Raw genomic sequence first — 22,695 nt, 5'->3', positions numbered from 1 at the left:
GTAGCAGAATCGGAGCATTGTAGGACAACTCCAGAAGGTCCGGGAACCATGCTTGACCCGTCCAATCAGGAGTCACTAGAATCACTGTCGCTTCCTGACTCCTGACCCGCACCACCATGCACGCTATCATTGCGAACGGAGGGAAGGCGTATTCTTTTGCTGATCCTCATACCTGGAGAAATGCATCTGTTGCTGTCGCTTCCAGATCTGGTCTCCAGCTGTAAAACCTGGAGATCTTCTTGTTCAATCTCGACGCGAACAAATCCGTCCAACACGGACCTCTCTGATGCATTATCTCCTGAAATACTGAGTTGTCCATTTGCCAATCACTGGAGTCCCTCATGTATCTCGAATTCCAGTCTGCCACCTGATTGAGTTCTCCCGGCAGGTGTTCTGCCCTCACACTAACTCCCCTCTGGAGGCATAGATGCCAAAACTCTTTGGCTATCTCTGTCAGCATCCTGATCTCATCCCTCCCAGTCTATTTATGTATCTGACTGCCGAGAGGTTGTCCATCTTTAAAATAATGCCACATTTCACTCCTTCCCGAGTCCACCAACGGACTGTGAAGGATCCCGCCAGAAGCTCTAGGCAATTGATGTGTAGACCCAATTCTTCGCTCGACCATCTCCCTCTGGTCGACTGATCTCCACATCTGGCGCCCCATCCCCATCGACTGGCATCCGACTCTATTACCAGGTCCGGGTATGAGCCAAATATCGCCCTGCCATTCTATGCCATGCCTCCATGTGGCAATATCACCATTCCAGCTCCATCTTCGCCTCTTGGGATATAGGCGCCTTCTGTTCGTAAGATAGACCCTTCCTGGGATGATCAATCTTCAACCTCTGTAGTTCAGAGGTCCTGGAAATATTGCCTGTAATCGACGATGACAGACGACCTACCAACCTCACAATCTCTCTCAACGAGATTACCTGTCTTGTCATACTCTATTTCCTTCTTTATGGAATTCACCTTCTCTAAGGGTAGCTTGCGTGAACCCTGAGTTGTCTCTAAGATGAAACCTAGAAATTCCATCTCCTGTGCTGGTTATAATTCTGACTTCTCCCAGTTTATCAGAAAACCCAGCTGCTGCAGCAAAACTGTTGTTTTCCGAATCTGTTCCATGAGAATCTCTCTGTCCTGGCACATCAGACAAATATCATCCAGGTAAATAATCAATATGATCCCCTGTTCTCTCAGGTGCCCTACTACTGGTTTCAGAAGTTTGGTGAAGCACCAGGGAGCTGACGCTAGGCCAAACGGAAAACATTTGAACTCCCATTTCCAGAAGAATTGTAGTAGTTTTCTCTGATGCCGTTGAATCGGAATCATTAGATATGCATCCCTGAGATCTATCCTCGCTAACCAATCTCCTCTCTGAAGGACGTCTCTTAAAAGGTGAATCCCTTCCATTCTGAAGTGTCTGTATATTAGAAAATAATTCAGAACCTTGCGATGTATTACTGGTCTTACCTTGTTTCTTCCTTTCACTAAGAACAGGTTGCTTATGAAACCTCCCTGATCGACTGAGGCTAGGCCAATTGCATTCTTTATCTTGAGTAACTCTACTTCTCTGTCTAACAGATCCTCGTCTTGTTTGCTGAACCTTATCTGCCTTGGTGAGGTTACCTGAGACGGTTCCTGCCAAAATTCTAACTGAAAACCTCGAACTGTCTGCCTCACCCATGCATCTGAGGATATCTCCTCCCATTTTCCTACATGTAACTTTACTCTTCCTCCTATTGGAGGAATGTTTGTTTCCACCTTTACTGCTGCTTTTATCTCTCTCTCACCTGGGTTATTCTGGTGTTGTTGTCTCCCGTTTCCTCTCCACCTTCTGCCTCTGCCTCTTCCCCTGCAAGGGAAGAAAGGGTTCGACCTCCGGTCCTCTTGCTTTCAGTTGGTTCTGTCGTTATAGGACCTTCTGTAATGATTGCTGCTGGACGAGCGGCCCTTTCCTCCTCCAGCCCTGTCAAAAAATGTCCTCCTGAAGATCTTCTTAAGGGATGATTGTGCCTTGTCCATGGACACGCATGTGCTGGCGACCTTCACCATATCCTTAATGAAGAGATCCCCAGATAGTTTGCCTTTCGCAGCTGCAGCTTGCTCAGACGAGGCAAGCTCCCCCAGCCTAGAGTCCAACTTCATTAATATGGACCTCCTCCTTTCTGTAGCCTGTTGGCATTCCCCAACAGGCATAGAGTTCTCTGCGCCCATCCGGCCACTATCTCAGGATCTATGGGCTATTTCTTTGTCTTGGCTTCTTCAGCGAGCTGCCGAATTCTAGTGATAGGCACCAGCATGTCTAACAGTTTGTCCTGACAGGACCCGTCAATTCCTCTTTTCACATCCCTGCCATATCTCTCCAGGAACATGATTAGTCTCTCATCCATATCTGGGGTTTCCGCCACCCTGTCCGGCACCCTAGGCCTCGGGCATTCAGCCCTTAATTTACTTCTCGCCTGCTTGCTCAGGGGGTTCTCAATCTCTTCCGTAAATATTCCGTAATTCTTTCGGGGGGGGGGTCCCACTCATTCGACCTTGGATGTACCAACTCGTCTGGGTCGAATTCATCCTTATGTGGGTCCTCGTCTTCCCTCCTGCCTTTTTTGTTCCTGAGCTCCCACTCATCATCTGGGGAGGTCTGACTCTCTGATGTACTATCATTTTCAGACTTTGAGCTGCTTCTGCAGTACTCCTCATCAGATTTGCTCGAACTGATGTTATGTCTCTCACAAGTCCTCGCCTTTCTCTTGTCCGCTCTGGACCTGCGTGTTGAACCCGGGGTGGGGGTCTGGGAGCTACGATCCTTGTGGGTCTTTTTTAGTCTTCCCCTTTCTCCCTGCGCGCCTTGCCCTGCGACAAAGCAGCCAAGCCCTGCATTATGCCCCTTTCCCTATGGGGTCTTTCAGCACTACTGAGCCTCTGAATCGCTTCGCTAATGCGTAAGCCGCTCACATGAGGTCCCTCTGTGTCCTCAGAGTAACCGCTCATCTTTCTTCAATTTGTGCTGTGTATGTAATGCGCAGTTTTCTTGGGTTGCCCCGTCAATTTGTTTATCTTTTATTCGTAGCTAGGCGAGTCTCTGGAAATAATATATATAGTTTCTCCTGGGACTAAGCCCTTCAGTAAGAGACTATTATTCAATACCCAGTCAGGCAGTGTATGAGGGGTCTGCTCCTAGTATCACCTGGGACTGGGCCCATCACTTACTTGTAGCAGCAGTGGCTTTTTATGCCTGCGGGCTGCTTTTTGGCCACTAGGTGGCGTTTGTAGTCTATCAGAGCTTCTCCTCGCTCTCTTCCCCCAGTCTGGATGCTTCCTCCTCTTTATGGCAGCAGTGGCTATTCAGCCTGTGGTGCTGCCCTGTGTCCACTTGGTGGCGCCTGTGGGTCGTTATCAGCGCTGCACCTCGCTCCCTTTCACTGGTGCCGTTCGTTTCATGACGATCGTTAAGGTGAGAAATGTTTCGCCTTGACGTTGGCAGCAATCACCCACAGAAGCTTCCGCCTACCAATACGGATATTCGTAATGGCGCCGGAACCTAAAAAGTCCAGTCGCTGTTACGAACATCTGCTACACAGTGCCTCCTAACGTTGTCCCTGAACGCCGGAAAGAGACTCCCATAGCATTCTTAATCTATGCAGATATGATCCGCAGTGACTCCTGGACGCACTGCGCTTTAATAAATATATAATCGCACACGCGCTCCTCCAAACCGTTAAATCAGACACATTCATCACATAGAATAATAAGACTAAAGGAATGTACTTATCTCGGCTGCTCGAGCAGCAAAGGAGGAAGGACTGTGGTTCAGGCAGTGGTTATAGGTGGAGATGAGATATGATTGGACTGGGAGATCAGGTGGTTTTGGTTTTTGTGAGCTTATGAAAAACTGACTACGAATTCACTGCAGGTTTTTGGGAATTGTAGTTTTTGTTTCATGGTTTTTCATATTTGTTTATTGTAACTTTGCTGCTGGAGTAGTAACGGAAAGTTGAGAGCATAATCTGAGCCTCTGAGTCTTGACATAGAATTTAATGTGGCATCACCATAAATGTGCATATTAAGGTGCCCTCTTAAACAAATGGGAGGACTCCATCCTCCACCCACATCTACCCTCGACTTGAGCCCTGAGTTAGGCATTTGCACTGCTATTAAGATGCCCACAAAAGCACAAACGGTTGGCATTGGCAATGCTTGTTTTCTTTCTCTTGCTCTTGTACTCCAGTTCTCAAATCTATAAAAGGGGTGTGTCATAGGGGCTAGGGCTTCCACAGTGTGGGCGGGACTTCAAGTCCGTTTTTTTGCTTTAAATGAAGGTGATAACTTAGACTCGAGGCACGTGAAGAGACTGCGCCTCAGATATGGTTTCCATAAGTACAGCTGGAGGGCTCAGTCACAAGCGGTTTGTAGAAGGGCCAAGCAAGCGCACTGGCAAATTGCAAGAGGCAACGTCATGACGGGAATGGATGGGTGTGACTACCATTTGTCGGCGGCCATGTTGGGTGTACCATTTCGTATTTGGTTTTTTGAATATGTTTGGGATGCGTTCGCTTGTGGCGTAGCTCCAGTGAGAGCCCACGCGCCTTTGTTTTGCTCTGTTCACTAAGCAAATCCTGTCAGCTGCCCGCGCGCAGGCGCAGTTAGTACTTTACATGCTTCCCAGGGTGATCTCAACTAGACGTTGTAGCGTATGAGCGGGTGTTCGTAGTTGTCCACAGGCCGCTGGTCTTCCTTACCGTTTATGGGTTTCTGTCGCAATGGCGACGTCGGCTGAACCCGAGGCCTTGGAGCCGGCTGCACCCGCCTCTGCCCCTCCGCAGGATCCTCCGCCACGGCCACCCACACCGCCACTGGAGGCGGGGAATCTGCGGGAGCTGGTGGCGCCAGAGGATGAACTCATGGAAGCGGACCCCGCACGGGCAGAGGAGGTGCCTGAGGTGCAGAATGCGAGGCACTCTTCCCCGGGAGCCGGTGGGCAAGAAGAGGAATCGCCGGTCGAGTCTGGCGTTCTGGACCCTGAGGTGACGGTGGAGATCGGAGAAACCTACCTGTGTCGACGGGGCGACGACAGTTGGCGTAAGGACAAGCTTGCCTGAAACGGGCTACCCTGCTGCTTTAAGCGCATAACACGACCACAGCCTGACACTTAACCCTATGTTCCGCTCCCTATTTGGGGTTGATATTAGGTTAATGCAGCAAATCATTGCATATTGATTGGCCGAGTTTACTTACGGCTATGCAAATATTGGGTGGAATTGGGTTCAAAGCGCTGACAACTGAAGCTGGAAGCACCCCTGTCAGTCGAAAGGATGCGGTGTATTAATTGACAGTCACCCCTTTTGGAGATGACTGGGATGAGTCTGAGAATTCTTAATAGTGTCAGTTCCACGAAGGGCCATGGGTGAATCCCAGATTCATTTTACTTTTACAACTTCTGGATATCTACAGTGGCATCGCGTTATCGCTTGTGCCACTGGTGTAATCAATTAGCAATGATTTCTTAGAGCAGTACAAGGAATTCCTTGTTTTTGTTGCTTACATGTGACCGAGTTATGATTTTTTTTACAATTTCGTTCCCACTTGACTGTTAAACATTTGGACATCATTCACTGAAACGTGTGCCATGATATCAAAATAGTAAATGGCACGGTCGTATTGTTTCCAATTCTTGTTCCGCCGTAATATTGAATAATATTCGTAACTCTCATAGCCCTTCTGCCCATAGCGTCAACTCCAATCTCCAACCAGCGCAGTTGCAGAGCTAGGTCACTACGGTGTAATTTTGTAGTTAACTCTTTCCTTGAACTTAAATTGGAGCTGGTGGTAGACATAATTGATTTGTGATGTTAAAATGGTGCTTAGCTTAACATTAAAGAGAACCATGGGAGGCTAACCTTTGGGGCACTTGGTTGGGTGCGATTTTCAATTTGAAATAGCATAACTAGTTTCCTCGAGAAGGACTTGCACAGCACACAACTTTATATTAATGTGTTATAGGGTCGTTCTGCCAGTAATGATGGCCTTGCTGAGCATGGCTCTGTAAGAAAGGAAGGCAGGGTGTGTTAGTCTGATAGCAGGAAGGTAGATTTAGAAACTTGTGGTGTTGATGGATGCAGGACGGAAGTACCCATTACTGTTGTGCTGATATGAACATCTCTGTTTGTGGTTGGTATCAATCAGGCAGGTAAGCCGTATGGGCAGCGCCGGATTGAGTGTATTGTTGGTGAAATAGGGCCTGAATTTGATAAGTGCACTCGACCTCGTCGGTTGTCTGAAGGGGAGTGGGTAGTGTAGGATGCAATATTTTAGTAGTGAAAAGTTAGTTGAGGCGGGCAGGGAGGGGCAGTTGAGTTAGGCTTTCTGACTCTTGGTTTTAGATTTCACTTAGATTCAGGTATGGACCAGTGTCACATCGCAGAGGATCCATCAATCAAATTCGTTTCCCACAGATGGTAGTACAAAGAGTTTTGCAATTGTTAGTGAAGTAGCCCACATTTCTGGTACACTGTGTAGTTGTTCGCTATTAGCTTTTTAATTTCATTTTTTAATTTTTTTTTTATTTGTGTATAATCAAAGAAAAATAATTGATTTTTACAAGAGGAGACTAAACTAATTTCATTCAAAGTGGTTAAATATCCATGTCTTGAGGTGTTTCAAGTCCGGTGACTCAATACCAGGCAAAGAAGCTTGGGTAGGGGTGTTCCACTGAAATAGAGGATCTACTTGCCATTTCTTGTTGGGGACTAGTACTAGCCCAGCAATGCTGGACCTTGTTGTTCTGGAGGGAGTGTAGTGTTGAAACTTGCCTCTGAAGAAATGGAGGGACCCCTCCATGATGGATGATTCACAAGGTTTTGAAATGACCCTTTTTTTTATGGGTAGCCAGTGGAGAATGCATTATGCTGGCATATGTTCCATCACTTCCTTCTGAGAAGCAGTCTTGCTGCTGCATTTTGAACTTTTGAAGTGTTCTATTAGGTAATCTGGAAACCCGAGAGAGAGGTTGTCTAGTTTAGATAATATTGGAGACGGTCTACCCATTGCCATGAATGTTAAGTAAGGTAAGATGTGGTGAAGCATGTGCCGCTGGGAGAAACCGCTTCTGATGGCTCTGATGTGCGGATCAAGAGTGAGGGTATTGTCCATTGTGGTTCCAAGATTCCTTAGTGTGGTTGATGGGATTGGGCAAGGGGCCCATCTCCTCAGGCCAAGTTACTGTGGAGGCATTAAGACCTTGTATACTGGCTGTGCATCCGTCCTGTATTTCCATGGCTGAGTTTTCACCTATTCGCTGTCATCCAAACCTGTGTAAGACCATTTTTAATGTCTGGATTGTTTGGTGAAGGGTAGTTTAAAAACAGTGTTGATGATGTCATCTGCATAGTTGTAACAGGACATATCGGATCTATTAATTAGGTCTATTAGAGGTGAGTGTGGATCCTTAGGATACTCTGCTGGCAATGCTGGGAATTGGAGTTAACCAAGAATGTGGTTTCTGTTCTACCGGTGAGGATAGAGGTGATCCAGTGTAAAATTGTTTATTTAATATCAATATCTTCCAGTCCCTTTAGCAGGCTCTTGTGACCGATGGTGTCAAAGGTAGGAGATATGTCTTGCAGGATGAGCACACTCATAAGGTTTCATCTGCATTGTGTGTACGTGTATTTCTGATGGAGCACAGAGCAGATTCTCTAATCCTAGAAGGTCTAAATCTGTGCCGTGCCTCGTTTTGATAAAATGTTGCAGTTGACCCTACATAAGTTTTTCCAGATTAAATGGGTTTTGAAATGCAGTGATATCTGACTGTGTCGGGTGGTACAGTGCTGATTTTAAGTAGAGGTCTGATGTAGTGCAGATATCAACTGAGCTGGTACCCTTCTGGTGCTGATGGTGTCGCTGAGGATGGATAGGAAGATGGGCATTGAGTCTGGGGATTTCATGATGGATTTGTTAGGATTGAGGGGCATGTGATAATTGGGAAATCATAATGGGATCCATGAATAGATGGTGGCTTGTAGGTCATCTGCAGGCAGAAGGTGGAACAACGATAGCGAGTAGATAGTGGGGGATTTTGGAATATTGTTGGTGATGTGAGTGGGAACATTTATTGCCACAGTAACCCTGAATGTCGAGAATCTTTTGGCTGAAGTATGCAGAAATCTGGGTACAAATCTCTTGTGTAGGAGTTCGGGTTACGTTGCGTGCATGCTGTCAGTTCTTGAATTCTTTGATTATCTTGTATATTTCCCTTTGGTGCGCCAAATCAATGAGTTTAGAGTTGTGTGCTTTCTTTGCTTTGACTACGTCAGATCTGTAACTGTTGATCGTAGGCGAATTTGTTATTGTGTAGATTTTCTTCCTCCAGTTTCCTTTTTTAATTTTTTTTCTCCTTTTATTAAGTAGCTTAGTCTGGGGATGAATCATTCAGCCTGTTTTTTTGAAAGGTTACTTGGCGTCAATATAGCCCACAAATGGATTATTCCATATTGAAGGTTGTGGCGTTTGGCATCCAGTGTGGTTGTTCGTTCATCTGCGGGGATGGTAGATTTGCTTGCTTGTGGCGTTTGGCATCCAGTGTGGTTGTTCGTTCATCTGCGGGGATGGTAGATTTGCTTGCTTCTAGTCTTTTTTTAGTAGGGAATGAATGAGTATTTCATTCCATGGTCTAGTCCTGCTCAATGGTTCTTTTGATGGCACTGCAAGGTGTGGTCTCAGTGAATATTGTGAACTGGATAGATAAGTAATTTTTCCAAGGGAGATAAACTGGGGAGCAGACAGTGATTATGTTTTCATTACAGAAAATGCCATTCAGTGTGTGTCTGGCTATGTTGGTGGGACCTTTTAACTATTTTTTTACAGTGTAATGCGATGTAAGTGTAGCCCAACTTAAGGGCTGCCCCTTAATTATAAGAATACCCCTAATCGCGCTCACACCAGAGTAAATGCACCCCCTCTAGGGAAGTAAGGCCAAGAGTCTATCTTGCAAGGATAACAATTGTATTCTTTACAGAAATGAGGATAGGAACAAAGAATGGTCTATTCTGTCCCTCAACTGTTACTTTCTCCTGCAACCTGGTGCCCGGGGGGAGCTTTTATACTCATAACTTGCTGTAGTGGCATCTCTGGATATAGGCATGGCTCCATCCCACAGCGTCCTGCTTCCATACAAGCGATGCTCCAGTCTTCCTTCATAGACGGTGATGTCTGTTTAGGACATGCTACTTTACATATTGCTAGCCTATGCAAAAATGCACTGTAGCTTCATTTTGCTACCTATGACTAATGTACAATTACATTTTCCAGTAATTCCCTCTATACCGCATTAATTTTCCTCATATTTTTTATCTGGTCCTGCAATTTCTTTTAAACTTGGTTTTCGCAATTCTGTATGTTGTGCATGAGTATGTTAAAATCTCCTTTATCACGCGTGGGCTTTTGACAGACAGCTGCTGTTACATGCTGCTCTGCCAGCGGTATCCTCAGTGATGCAACGCTGCATGAGCCCAGCGATCAATTTTTAACTCGGGCCACATTCTTTTTGGCAGAGAGCCTGCCTCTATTGTGCTATGGGGATTTAACAGAATTATTCAGCTATTAGTTATTTGCACCTTATATTCAAATAACTGCCTTATTTTAGTGCCTGCGCATGTCTGTGTGCCCTTCCTTCCCCCTGGTCTCTTGTAGTGCTTAGAAACAGTCAACATAATTCTTGCCTAATTCTAAAAGGCTTGGGAATGAAGGAAGGTGCTAGCTCCTTCCCAACATTCCCCCCCATTTTCGTTACTTCTACAGTAACAAACTCATCCCCACCCAACATATCTACAACCCCAGAAATATTAGTTTACGTTTCACTGTTTATTGTATGGCAAGGTGTTTTAGATCCCCCAATTGATGCCATCATCTTTGCACTATTGGGGACTCTATCGGCACAACATTGGAGACCCAATTGGCACGTGCAGAAGAGGACCAAGAATAATACGATAACGGGCACCAGTATTTTTACTGCTGCTCCCAGCCATGACATGACGGAAACCAATCAAAGGCAAGCTATAGCCAATCTGTGTTATGAACTCCACCTTATTTCTTAATTTGAACACCTAGATTGTGCACCGCTTCAATGATGTGGGATAATTACCCATTCTCAGCATCCTCTGCGGGTATCAAAGTGCAGCAGCTGCTTCCCAATTATTTGCACACTCCTCCTTCTACGGCTGTTAGCAAATCCAGCATTTAGCGGTTCTGCATCATCACAAATCTCTACTTTGATGGCTTTGAACCCACTTTGTGTCAATGGCCAGCTGGACTAGCTCCTGTCGGACTATCTGCACCCACTTGGCGTTAGCAGCTGCTTGTACCCCAGGAGTCAAAAAAGATGAAAAGAAAGCCTCTGCTGAGCTAAAAAGTCAATACTCATCAGGTATTCCTCTGAGCAGTGCGGTTTGAGACATAGCTTGATCTCTTCTTTCTTCCTTGCTGTTGAAATCGTACTTTTTCTGCAGCATACCAAATTCTTTCGTGATCTGCAAGTTTCTTTCTGCTTCTTTAGGTGTTGGAGTGGCTGTTCGCACTGTGACGGGCATTTCTTCTCACTTCAGGTGTTCTTCCAGGATGACTAGTAGCCCTGAGTGCAGGGTGGCCAGTGAGCACCTGCGGCTCCAAGAGGATGGGAGGTGCAAGTAGGCTTGTCGGCCACAAACCCAGTAGTAATCCATCACAGCTGCCTTACCTTTCGTTATATGAGGGATCATAAGAGTGTGATTGCACTGTATGTTTGTGCCAAGAGGAACTGTTCCTTCATTGCTAAGTTCATAGTCTGTTTCTATGTATTCCCACTGGCTTCTCCATTGTTGCAATCCATGTCAGCCGTGTGAAGTATTGGGACCGTTATTTGCGCACACAGTCATACAAAACAATATAATACTAAAAAGATATACTGCATAATTACTAGAATTACATTCATTTTAACCTTATCCCTACATAACAGAGGTTTGAACACGTCGGTCAGGAATCCTTGCTTATTCTTCGAAAGGAGAAAAAAAAGTTATTGAGAGAGAGAGAGACCCGCCCTTTTCCTTGAAATTTCTTCTTTGGCTAGGACCATATCGAGCTAAAACGAAGTCCTAATGGACCACCATTTGACACCACTTGAAATAGTCCCAGGCAGGCACATGCAGACCAGGCAGGCACATGCAGACCAATCTATCACCTGTGAGGCAAGCGTCAAATACACATCAAGCAGCGACAGTGCTGTTAAATATTCTCTCAATTCCTCTCCTTGTACTAACTCGTGCTATCAAGTATATCTTTCGACAGATTGCGCCATCTGTCGAGAGAGATATTTAATAGCACGAGTTAGTGTGGTTAAATATTCCCTAAATTCCTCTCCTCGTGAGTACTGTTGCTGCTTGATATGCCACAATATGTTTGGAGCTGTGGGAGGGGAAATGGAGTTGCTCAAATGCCACAGAGTAATTCTTGGGGCATCACCACCTTACCAGAGCTCTCTTGTCGCCCAAATAGATCAGTAGGAGCCTGTTTTCATCGCCTCCGCAAGCATAGCTTGATTTCCTCCTCAGGCGCTTTCCCTTGCAACTCTATAATCTGTGATTTAGGCAATGCTGTGTATGGAACTGTGGTCTCGCTCTCTACAGCGGTGGTCACTGTACATTAACATTGTATCTGGGAGATAGGCTGCCAAACTTGGCTGCCTGGTCTGCAGCCGCGTTTCCCTTAAGATTTAACGCATGACATTAGTATGGCCAGTGCATTGGACGACTGCCACAGCAGAGGGCCATGATAAGGCTTCAATCAGTTCTTCCAACAGCCTCGTATGTTGCACTGGAGAGCCATCTGCCCTCCGAAACTCTCTCCTCTTCCACCGAGACAGACCTGCATGCACTGTTGTCGTGCCATATGCTGAGTCTGAGTAGATGGTGACACACTGCCCTTGAGAGGCGCTCAGTGCCTCAATGAGAGCAACAAGTTCTGCTGCCTGGGCTGAATAGTGCATAGGTAATCTTTTCATGATCAGAACTTCATGCTCCCCAACCCCCTTTCACCGGGCACCACTGCCGCCTCTGTGCCCCTCCGTCCCGTCTCCTGGTTAATTGTTAATGACCCATCAACCTATAGTGTCTCTCCTTCTGTCAATGCACTGTCTCTCGCTTTAGATTTACCCTCCTCCTCTTCTTCGTATGTAGCACAGTGATGCATTTTCAGGTCATCATCAGTGGATGCCTCTGTCAAAAATGTGGCAAGATTCACTGTCCTACACCTGACTATATGAATGAGGTTTGTATATTATAATCTCATATGCAGAGGATCTCTGAGTTGTCAAAGTCGACTTAGGCCATCCCAAAATGGTGAATAGTTAATGTTCCACAAACAAGGTAACGGAGCACCCCATGACAATCGTGGGACTTTTTTTTCCTCTATTGCAAATGCAGCCGATGTGAGTGCTTGTTAGCAAGCGAACTGTCCCTGGATGACTGAATCAAGTGTCCCACTATAATAAGCTAATGGCTTGTGGCCCATTGTGCTCTTTTGGGTCAATACTGCTGTCATGAGCCGTCCATCAGAGTGGGAAAATAAATAAAACTCCTGAGTATAATCTGGAGTTGCTAAAACAGGGGCCGTACAAATAGCTTCTTTCAAGTCCTCAAATTGTCTAGTCATTCCTTCAGACCATTCAAATTTACCATTTATTGTCTTCTATCCTTCTCTAAGACTTTGCAACATCGGCCTTGTCTAGGCTGCATAGTCTACGATCCGTGCCCTACAATAATTACATAAGCCCAAAAACTGCTGCATCTCCTTGACAGTACTGGGCCTAGGGGTGGCAATATATTTTTTCCCATTTGCATAAATGAGTTGTCCCAAGTATAGAACCTCCTGTTGGTAGTATTGTAGCTTCTTTTTATCTGCCTTGTATCCTTTGTGAGCCAGCAATTGCAATAATGCAACAGAATCCCTCCTGCACCGTTGTTCATTTTTCACTACATACCAGCAGATCATCCACATATAGATATGTGCTAGGCACCTGAATATTTCCCAAGTCGGCATGCAGTACTCTATTGAAAATAGTTGGACTTTCACAGTAGCCTTGCGGCAATCTCATGTGCTCAATGCACCGTTGACCATGCGTAAATGCAGTGAGATGCCATGTACCAAGGTGAAGTGGGATTGAGAAGAACGCATTCTTATAATCCACCACTGTGAAGTATGTAGCTGTCTTGAGAATGCTACATAGGATTGTTACCTGATTTGGGACTACCGTAAACTCCTTCTGCACAACGTCATTAAGAGGAAGTAGATCCTGGATCATCCTCCAACTACCCCCTGTTGCTTTCTTGACTGGGTATATGGCCGTATTACATGGGAACGTGGACGGCACAATGATCCCTTGCTCTGAGCCTGAATAGTGCCTTTTTATCCCTTCTCTGCTTCCATTGACAACGGGTACTGCTGCACCCTCGGGAGTACTGCTCCTGACTTCAATGTAATCTGTACTGGAGTCACATCCCTAACCCAACATCATGTGGATTAATAGTCCATAATTGTGCTGGCACATATAGCATGTCCTCAAAAAAATAGACGGGGTCTCCACTGCCATCAGGCATCATTGTACCTTCCTATACTGCACCATATCATCAGAGCGGATGCAGATTTCCAAAATGATCTCCCCATTTTGCTTACTGTCCTCAAATTGCTCCTTATCAGTCATTTCCTTTAATTGTACGGTCTGGTCGACACACAGTACTGTGCCACTCGTACCCATCCTGGTCTGTTCCAATCGGGACTAATCTTTTGTCTGACACTACTAGTCTTTGCAAGTCTAATGACAATATTGTTCCTGCCACCATCTCGGGTGGCAACATTGGCCTGAAAATAACATCTGTGGGCACTCGCCAACATTTTGTTGCAGTTTGAGGCACTGCTTTTACTAATACCTTGACACCATAGAAAAATGTCTGAGACCACAGGAACCCCACGCATTACTGACTCTTGCCATTGCATTGATTATTACCATTGCTCGAGCTACACACATCCGTGGAGTGAAACAGACTACTCCTTGATCTGTGAATGATCTCGTTATATTTAGTTTACTGAGCAGATCCCTTCCCTATCCAACAAATTGGAACTCTCTGAATATAACAATGGGGCTTGTACTATATTTCCTCCCACTTTTATATCCAGCTGCTCAGTGTATGGAATGTGTCTTACCTGATAATAGAAAGTTCCCCTCCAAAATGCATGTTTAGTTGCACCTGAATCTACCATAAATATAAATTGCTTGTTTCCTATTTCCGCCTCCACCAAAGGCTTAGGATTGGACACACGCGTGCTCTCTGTGGACTGTCCTAATCAGAATATGTATTTGTCCCGGGAAATGAAAAAGGGCCACCCCCCACCATTGTAACTCCTTGGAATGGGGCACCTGTTTCTCCCCCCTCCCCCCGTCATCCTTTTGAACTGTTCCATCACCCTGCTGTGGTTGTGGCTCACGTTGCCCCTGCCTCTCAGCCCCATAAGGGAACTGATTTTGACCCCCTCGTCCAAATTGCTGTTGTCCCTGCCCTGCAGGTGATGGCCCATAATGAAATCCCATCCCAGTCCTGTTCCTGCACCCCTTGCGAAATGCCTCCATCTCCCGCAATCCCAGCACTGTGATTTTCCCAATCCTCCTCCCCGGGCCCTATTCCCCCAAAGCCTCCTGCTCTTGCTCCTCAAAATCCTCTTCCCCCTTGGTGCTGCTTCATACTGCCACTGTGGGTTTGGGTACTGCCCCCCCCGCACCCCATTGTCCCTGTCCTCCTTCGCCCCATAGTGCACAAATTGTGGCATTCACAATTTGTTCAGTGTCTCCTGTCATTTTTCCCCTGAGCCGGTGCCGTCACTGGTGCTTGGACGACAGTCTATTTAGTTTCTTTTCCAATAGCTTTGCCTCGTCCATTTGCCACTTCTGGACTGTTTCCCTGTCCCGCTCCTTGATTCTCTTACAATGGTGGACTATTATACTTTGTATCTCTGCCCACCCTTTTGGCTTCGATTCCCACAATTTTATCTAGTGCCTTCTGGACCTCTTTTGGTAGTCCCCTCTTTACGATAAAATAGAAAAAATGGTCCCATTGCCCTCCTGTCTCAACCCTCCACATTTCCTGTAACTTAAGAATAAACCTAACTGGGTCCTTGCCATCACCCGTTGTGCACTGCATTAAAGAATGTAAGTCGGGGGGTATTTGGGTACATCCTTCGTAGAGCATCCCATTCCCTTGCCTCATTAAAGACTGCTCCATCATGTTAATTATCTGCAAGACTTACCCCAGGGTACCCAGCCCTTGTCCATATGTCGCCAGCCTGGTCCCCAACTATGGCGACTAGTAAACTCTTAAGTTCTCCTAGTGCTAAAGGTACCCCTGCTGTTTTGTTTTTCAAATGCATAGTTCCATTTACTGGCGCCGGCTGTAAACTGAGGGAGAGCTTTAATCAAATTATTTTTGTCCATTTGAGGCCATGGCACATACTGCATTATTTATCCCTACTCCTTTTATGTATAAGAGGCATCTGCAGATCTATTTTGTTGTTCTGATCTTGTACTACCACCATTAAATCTAGTCTTTTTCTTGGTCTATCCCTCCTCACTGCCTCCTATGGCGGCAACAGGTTTCTCGCCGCCTCTTTTCCTTGATCGCTTTCTTGTTCTGCCTCTTCATTATTTCTACCACTTTGATCTTCCTCCTCCATTTTCCCTTGCTTGTTCTACTTGTTGTCCCAGGACCGTCCATACCCTCTTCCCATCATCATTTTCAACACAAACATTTCTTATTGTCCCAGGGTGGAATCTAAACCAAAAACCTTATTTTCTGCACCAGTGCCCTTATTTCTGGTAATACTTCTTCAGTTTCTTGTAACCTGACTAACTTTTCCCGCAACACTCTTAATTCGTTGTCTGTCTACTTGTGGACCCTCTGGGTACACTGATGCTACTGACATGTTGGCGCTTGTGGATGGGTTATATTAAGGTGGTGGTGCAAAAGCTCTTGTGCCCCCCCACCCCCAGTTGCTAATCCTGTTGACACTCTACTACTAGAGGCGTATAGACTGGGTTTTTATACCCAACTGCAAGTTTAAGCGTTCTAGGGTATATCCTCTTACATTGGCTCTCTTTTTCACCTTCCTGATCTACCATATCCTCGAATAATTGGCAGAGATCTAAAATATCTTTTCTTTTTTTGGAATCTTTTTTCCTTTTTATATTTTGCTGGTAAAAAGATGGATATTTTTTCTAGCATGTTTCTGTTATGGGAGCCCTCCTCTGTCCAGGAGCAGGACACCCCCCCCACCCCACCCTTTCTTTGCTTCTACTATCCATTTTGTGGTACTTATTTATTCTGTCACAATACAGTGGCAGGACCCTATGCATGTGTTTTATTGGGGTTTCTTCCTCCATAATGTTGCGTGCGTCCCTAATGCTTCACTTAGATCCTACTGCTATGCTGCGCACACTGCTACTTGTTACACAAAAATACAGATCAATCCACTTTTTCCCCCCTCCCCTTTATACTTTTTCCACTTTGATTTCACCCACACACACAGCGACTCATTCACCTTCCTTCCTTTATTACCACGAAAGACAGCAAGAGAAAATATACAAAAATAGATTAAAATCCAGGCCCATTCCTTATACCGAGTCCCTACTCCCCCCCCCCCCCTCATATCCTTGTAATACCACCTTTCTATAATATGCTGAGGATCCCTTTGCTTTTATTGTCAAAGAATAATGCATGGTACTACCATCTCAACCTATTATGGCTAAGGATCCCTTACTTCCCAGTCATTATACGCAAAGGCTCCCTTTTTCCATTATAAAAAGAAGAAAACAGAAATACGCGACAATTTCAATACATAACCCACCTCCTATCCAATCTTTTTCTTAACACATCACCTGAAATCCTATTCCATTGACCTTGTACATCATTCACATCACCATACATTCAAACATGCATAGCCCCTTGTTATCACTTGCAGGAAAATACTCACATAAGCGTCCCAATCCGGGTCTGTCCCTCTGGAGCCAAGCCTGCCTTAGTGAACAGAGAGGATTTCTATTAAAATGCCTCCTACTAAAACCGTTCCGAACACACGTTTTTATTCAAGGGACCGGTCGCTATAAATGGGTGTGGCTCTTTTCTTGGTGACTGGCCTGGGTCTTCGCAAAGTACGGGGGCAAAACACTAAGTGAGTGTGTCACCACTGTAAGGGTAGCCCAACTTAAGGGGTACCCCTTAATAATATGGTACCACTAATCACGCTCACCAGAGTAAATGCACCCCTCTAGGGAAGTAAGGCCAAGAGTCTATCTTGCAAGGATAACAAATGTATTATTTACAGAAATGAAGATGGGAGCAAATAACTCTGCTGCCTGAACATCTCTTCTGTCCCTCAACCGTTCCTTTCTCCTGCAACCTGGTGCCAGACAGGTGTTTTTATACTCGTAACCTGGTGTAGTGGCATATCTGGATATGGGCATGGCTCCATTCCACAGCGTCCTGCTTCCAAACAAGGGATGCTCCAGTCTTCCTTACTTCATGGACGGCGATGTGTTTAGGACGTGCTATTTACATATTGCTAGCTTATGCAAAAATACACTGTCACTTCATTTTGCTACTTATGATCATTTAATGTAAACATTTGGGGGAATAGGGCCCGGGGAGGAGGATTGGGAAAATCACAGTGCTGGGATTGCGGGAGATGGAGGCATTTCGCAAGGGGTGCAGGAACAGGACTGGGATGGGAGAGATGAATGCCAGCTGTGGTGTTCCTGCTTTTGATTTTCTGCCTATGCCAGGTGGGTCTTCGAGTTTGTGCTAGCGCAGTACCAAATGGTTATACTCCTCACTGGAGCTTGCTTCTTGGGCTTGTAGATATGCCCTGAATGGGGCCCATATGTCCCTGGGTCTGGAGTGGGACTGTATGCCTTGCACATATATCTCTTCGTGTTCATGCCTGATGGCCAACTGTCCGAGCCATGCTTGGAGTGTGGGGGGGAGGTGGATTTCCATTTTAGGAGTATTTGTCTCTTGGCAACTGCTCCTGCCACTGCAAAGAGTCTGCTTATCTTGGTTGTCACCTTTCTAATATCTCCAAAGAAGTATTTTTGTGGGGTTGCCGGTATATGAAACTTCAGATTGTCGCTCACTTTCTCTGCCACCTCAACCCAGAACTGATGGATCGGAGGGCAGCTCCAATACATGCATCTGCTTCTGTTGTTCCACATTTGGGGCACTCTGGTTGCTTGGTAAGGTCGCATTTGGCCCTTCTTTTTGGGGTGATGTGCAGCTGGTGCAGGATCTCGTATTGTATCAGACGGAAGTTAGTGTTAATAGAAATAGTCTCGGTATATCTGCAGTAGTGAGTCCATTGATGTTCACTGATTTGATTATCCAATACTTTCTCCCACTTGGTTTTCATTGTGTTGATTGAGGGGGTTTGGGCTTGATTTTCTTTTTGTATAATTCAGAGACACCACTGTTGAATCCTTCTGGTGTAAGCACATCTGAGAGGAACTGGTGTATCGAGGGCTCCACCGGCAATGATGGCCAGAGTTTTTTGCAAGCTGCTTTCAGTCGCTGATACTGTAGTGATGAGATCAAGCCTCTACCTGTTCTTTCCTGTAGGTCTGGCATTGTGAGGAATTGACCTTTGGGAAAAAGGTCCCCCAGCCTGGCTCCTCGTTCTGGATCCCAACGGTTCTGCATAGTGCGATCTAGGGTTGGTTCACGATCGGGACAAGACCACAACGGGATGTGCGGCCAATAGGGTGTGTCACATTGAACTCTTATTCAGGATCTGCATCCACGCTCGTGCCGTAGTTGACACTGGCTCCGCAATCTTCTTCTCTTCTTTGACTTTTTTGAAAATCCTAACTCGTAGGTTGTTCGGGGAGGCAGCAAACTCTTCAGCATGTATATGAGCATATTGTTCGATGCCCTGGAACCAAAATATGGCAAACTGGGCTTGTGCTGCATAGTAATAAAGTAGGTAATCCGGTGTCGCCAGGCCCCCTGTGTCATAATGCTCACATAACTTGGCCCAGCTGGCCCTGGGCGTGCCCCTCCCCACCCCCTCCATACGAAAGTGCATGCTGCATCTCTGCAGATTCTCGAAGAATTTACGGCCTGGCCATATGGGAATTCCACTAAAAAGATATAACAGCTTGGGGACAATAATCATTTTCAATAGTGATATCCGGCCATACATGGACAAAGGAAGTTTCACCCAGAGGTTAAGTTTTGTCTCTATTTGTGTCAGTAGTGGTCTATATAATGTACTTTTATCCGTAGCTAGAATTATTCCCAGATATCTAGCGGTTGTAGGTGACCATTGGAACTGAATTATCGATTCTGTTGTGAGACTGCTTTAGTTAGAGGTATTATTTCGGATTTGCTCTTATTTATTTTGTAGCCAGAGTACGTTGTGAAATCCGTGATGTCATTCATAATCGGAGGAAGGTGTGTTTCTGGTTCCCTAATATATAGCATGGTATCATCTGCGTATAATGAAATGAATTGGGGTTTACCCATGATGAGTATTCCCCTCCAGGCATGTTTGGTTCGCAGAAAAGCTGCCATACCCTCTATTGTAAGAGCAAATATTAACGGGGATAGAGGGCACCCTTGTCTCGTCCCTCTCTGCAGCTGGAAGGTGTGGAGACAGTTGAATTAGTTTTGACTTTGGCACTGGGGTTACAATATAGTGTGTATACTTCTGATAAACCCTGGGCCAAATCCCATTTTTTTATTTATTTATTTATTTTTTGGTAGGACTGCGTACATGAATCTCCAAGAGACGGAATCAAACACCTTTTCGGCATCAAGAGTTACTGCAACAGGTTTATTTCTTGGGATCCATTTGCGATGAAATTGCAAAGAATAAAGATTTTCCATAATAACTTACTAGAAATTCTTGATTCTATTAAAGACACGGAGGCGAGCATCATGCTTCTCTTTCTTTTATTAATATATAAATAGAAAGCTCAGCAGCAAGTGTTAATGCACCTTATTGAAAGCGCAGGAGTGTGTGGCAGACAAAAGGTGCATGACAAAAAACACAAAGAACTTAGTAAATATTAACAAAACAGTGTAAGTCCAAGAAAAAAACTCCATTTCCCAAGATGCTTCAGGAAAAGGTCCAGCAAAGGGTCACTAAGATGTGACTTAGTCCACCAATGAATAACTGGCTGTCCATATAAACAGTCATACAAGTTATGTCACTTCCTCTTTCGAAAGCTGCGAACTTGAAAAAAAACGGTGAAAAGAAGAACTGTAGCTGAGGTTATCTCGAGACTGAAGCCGAAGCAGAGCTGATTAGGCGATCAGGAGGGCTTGTCTGAAGCCGCTGTCAGAGAGGAGAAAGTAACTAGAATTAGATCATGCATCAGAGAACCCTAGTTCCCCTTACGGGGGTGGGAGAGAAATAGTGTGTTAACTTGACATACGTAACATTCCCAAACAAGTCGCGCAATTATTACCCAAAGGTGGTAGCGCTGTTATTTCTCTTGCTGGGCGGGATAATGCTCGCCTCTGTGTCTTTAATAGAATCAAGAATTTCTAGTAAGTTATTATGGAAAATCTTTATTCTATGTCAAGACCGGAGGCTCCCATTATGCTTGTTTAAAGCTTACTTACCACAATAGATGCTGGTTGTTCTAGCGGTTTCAGGTAGAATTCCTTGAATATTGATTCACCTGACCAATCCGCCATTCTCATGATATCTTCTAGGCGTACTCCGACCTGAAATGCTTTGGAAGCCATGGCTCCTCTAACGGAGTGGGCCCCGAAATGCAGGGTATCTATTCCTGCTTGAGTCAGTCCAGCGCACCCAGCGTGCTAGGGTTGGAGATGAAACTGCCTTGTGCGGTTTACGCAAGGCTATTAGCAGTTGCCCGTTAGGGGAAGTCCTAAGCGGGGCAGTCTGCTCCTCGTAAACTTTTAAGCATTTAACTAGGCAAAGCTTAGGTTGATCTTTGAAAGCGGGGTATGAAATGACCCTCGAGTTAGATTTCGTTCTCCTGTGCAAGTGGAATACCACCCCATCAGGAGAAAAGGTCCTGCCCGCCAGATCGAGAGCTCTAACGTCAGAGACCCTCCTGCAGGAGACTAAGCAGAGCAGTGTAGTAAGTTTGCCTGACAAGGCAGTCCGAGACAGGTCCTTGTTATGCGGCCATGACAGAAAAAGATTCAGAACCTTGTTGACGTCCCAAAGCTTATCATAGCGGGACGGGGGCGGAATTGAAAGTCTTATTCCTTTAAGGAGTCTGCAGACGAGCTGATGCTCTCCAGCTGGAAGCCCCTGAATGAGATCATGCCCGGCGGAAATAGCTGAGCGGTAGGCGTTAACCGTCCTATAGGCGAGGCCTCTTTCAACTAATGAAGCCAGGAAATTTAGGATTTCCTCTATAGGTGCTGAAACTGGATGTGAACCGTTCCTACGGCACCAGTTACTCCAGGCGTTCCAGGAGTTAGAATATCTCTTGAGGGTAGCAGGGGCCCAGCTTTCCTCAATGAGGTTGATTGCCATGGCTGATATGCCGGGAATCCTCCACCTTGACCTGAAATCTTCCAGGCTGCTAGGTTCAGTGATCCGTTGAGGAGAAGGGGGTGACGCTGTCCTGACGGATCCAGAAGGAGATCTGGAAATTGGGGTAGAAGGATTGGAAAATCCCAAGAAAGTTCCAGAAGAACTGGATACCAGGTCTGAGAGGTCCAGACCTGGGCTATGAGGACCAGGTCCGTATGCTCCTGACGGGCCTTCGCCAGGGTCCTCGCTATCATTGTAAATGGAGGAAAGGCATAGTGAATCCCCTGGGTCCACTGCTGAAGGAATGCGTCGGTCGCAGCTGCTGCTGGGTCCGGTCTCCAACTGTAAAAGATGGGTAGCTGGGAGTTGAGACGGGATGCAAAGAGATCTACGGACATGGGGCCCCATGTTCGCTGGAGGCGGAGAAAGACTTCTCTGTCGAGCCTCCAGTCGCTGAAATCTGTGGAGTGACGGGAGTGCCAGTCCGCCACAACGTTCGTGAGCCCTGGGAGATATTCCGCTGTCACCGAGATCTTGTGTTCCAGACAGAAATGCCAAAAGTCCTTGGCTAATTCCGCTAGAGGTCTTGACTTGGTCCCGCCCAGGTGATTGATGTACCGTACTGCGGAGATGTTGTCCATCTTTAGTAAGATACAACAACTCGCTTTGCCTCTGGCAAAAGAGCGCACAGCGAAAGAGCCGGCGAGAAGCTCCAGACAGTTTATATGCATTTTCAGCTCCTGAGGTGACCAGAACCCTCCTGTGGCTACAGAGCCGCATCTCGCTCCCCAACCGGAGCGACTGGCGTCTGATTCTATGATGATATCGGGGGTGGATCCGAAAATGGCTCTGCCGTTCCAAGCTTCCATATGAGTGAGCCACCAATTGAGATCCGTGCGCGCAGAGGTCGACAGTGTCAGACGTTGAGAGTAGGAGAGGCTCCGTCTCAGATGTGACCCTTTGCCTTTGCAATTCTCTGTAATGAAGAGGACCGGGAAAAATCGCTTGAATGGAAGATGACAGGAGACCGATTACTCTTGCCAACTCTCGAAGAGATATGAGGTCTCTCTGTAGAAGTCTGCGGATCTCCCTCCGTGTCGCATGTAT

At 46.0% G+C, this 22,695-nt stretch overlaps 1 protein-coding gene across 2 annotated transcripts in view; it reads left to right on the top strand.

The window, feature by feature from the left end:
• Positions 1–4,410: 4,410 nt before the first annotated feature.
• The window catches only part of KAT8 (lysine acetyltransferase 8), a 1,009,124-nt gene continuing 990,839 nt past the window's right edge, over positions 4,411–22,695 (top strand). The window contains exon 1 of one of the 2 annotated variants that reach the window (XM_069651899.1): positions 4,411–5,085. In XM_069651899.1, coding sequence (XP_069508000.1) covers positions 4,767–5,085 — 319 coding nt within the window. In that variant the 5' untranslated portion in view covers positions 4,411–4,766. The remainder of the gene's footprint in view (positions 5,086–22,695) is intronic. The other variant, XM_069651897.1, reaches the window with a different exon arrangement.

The sequence above is a fragment of the Ambystoma mexicanum genome, chromosome 3p, assembly GCF_040938575.1.
Source record: "Ambystoma mexicanum isolate Mex_15411 chromosome 3p, UKY_AmexF1_1, whole genome shotgun sequence".
NCBI lineage: Eukaryota > Metazoa > Chordata > Amphibia > Caudata > Ambystomatidae > Ambystoma > Ambystoma mexicanum.
This window is presented reverse-complemented; position numbering and strand designations above follow the sequence as displayed.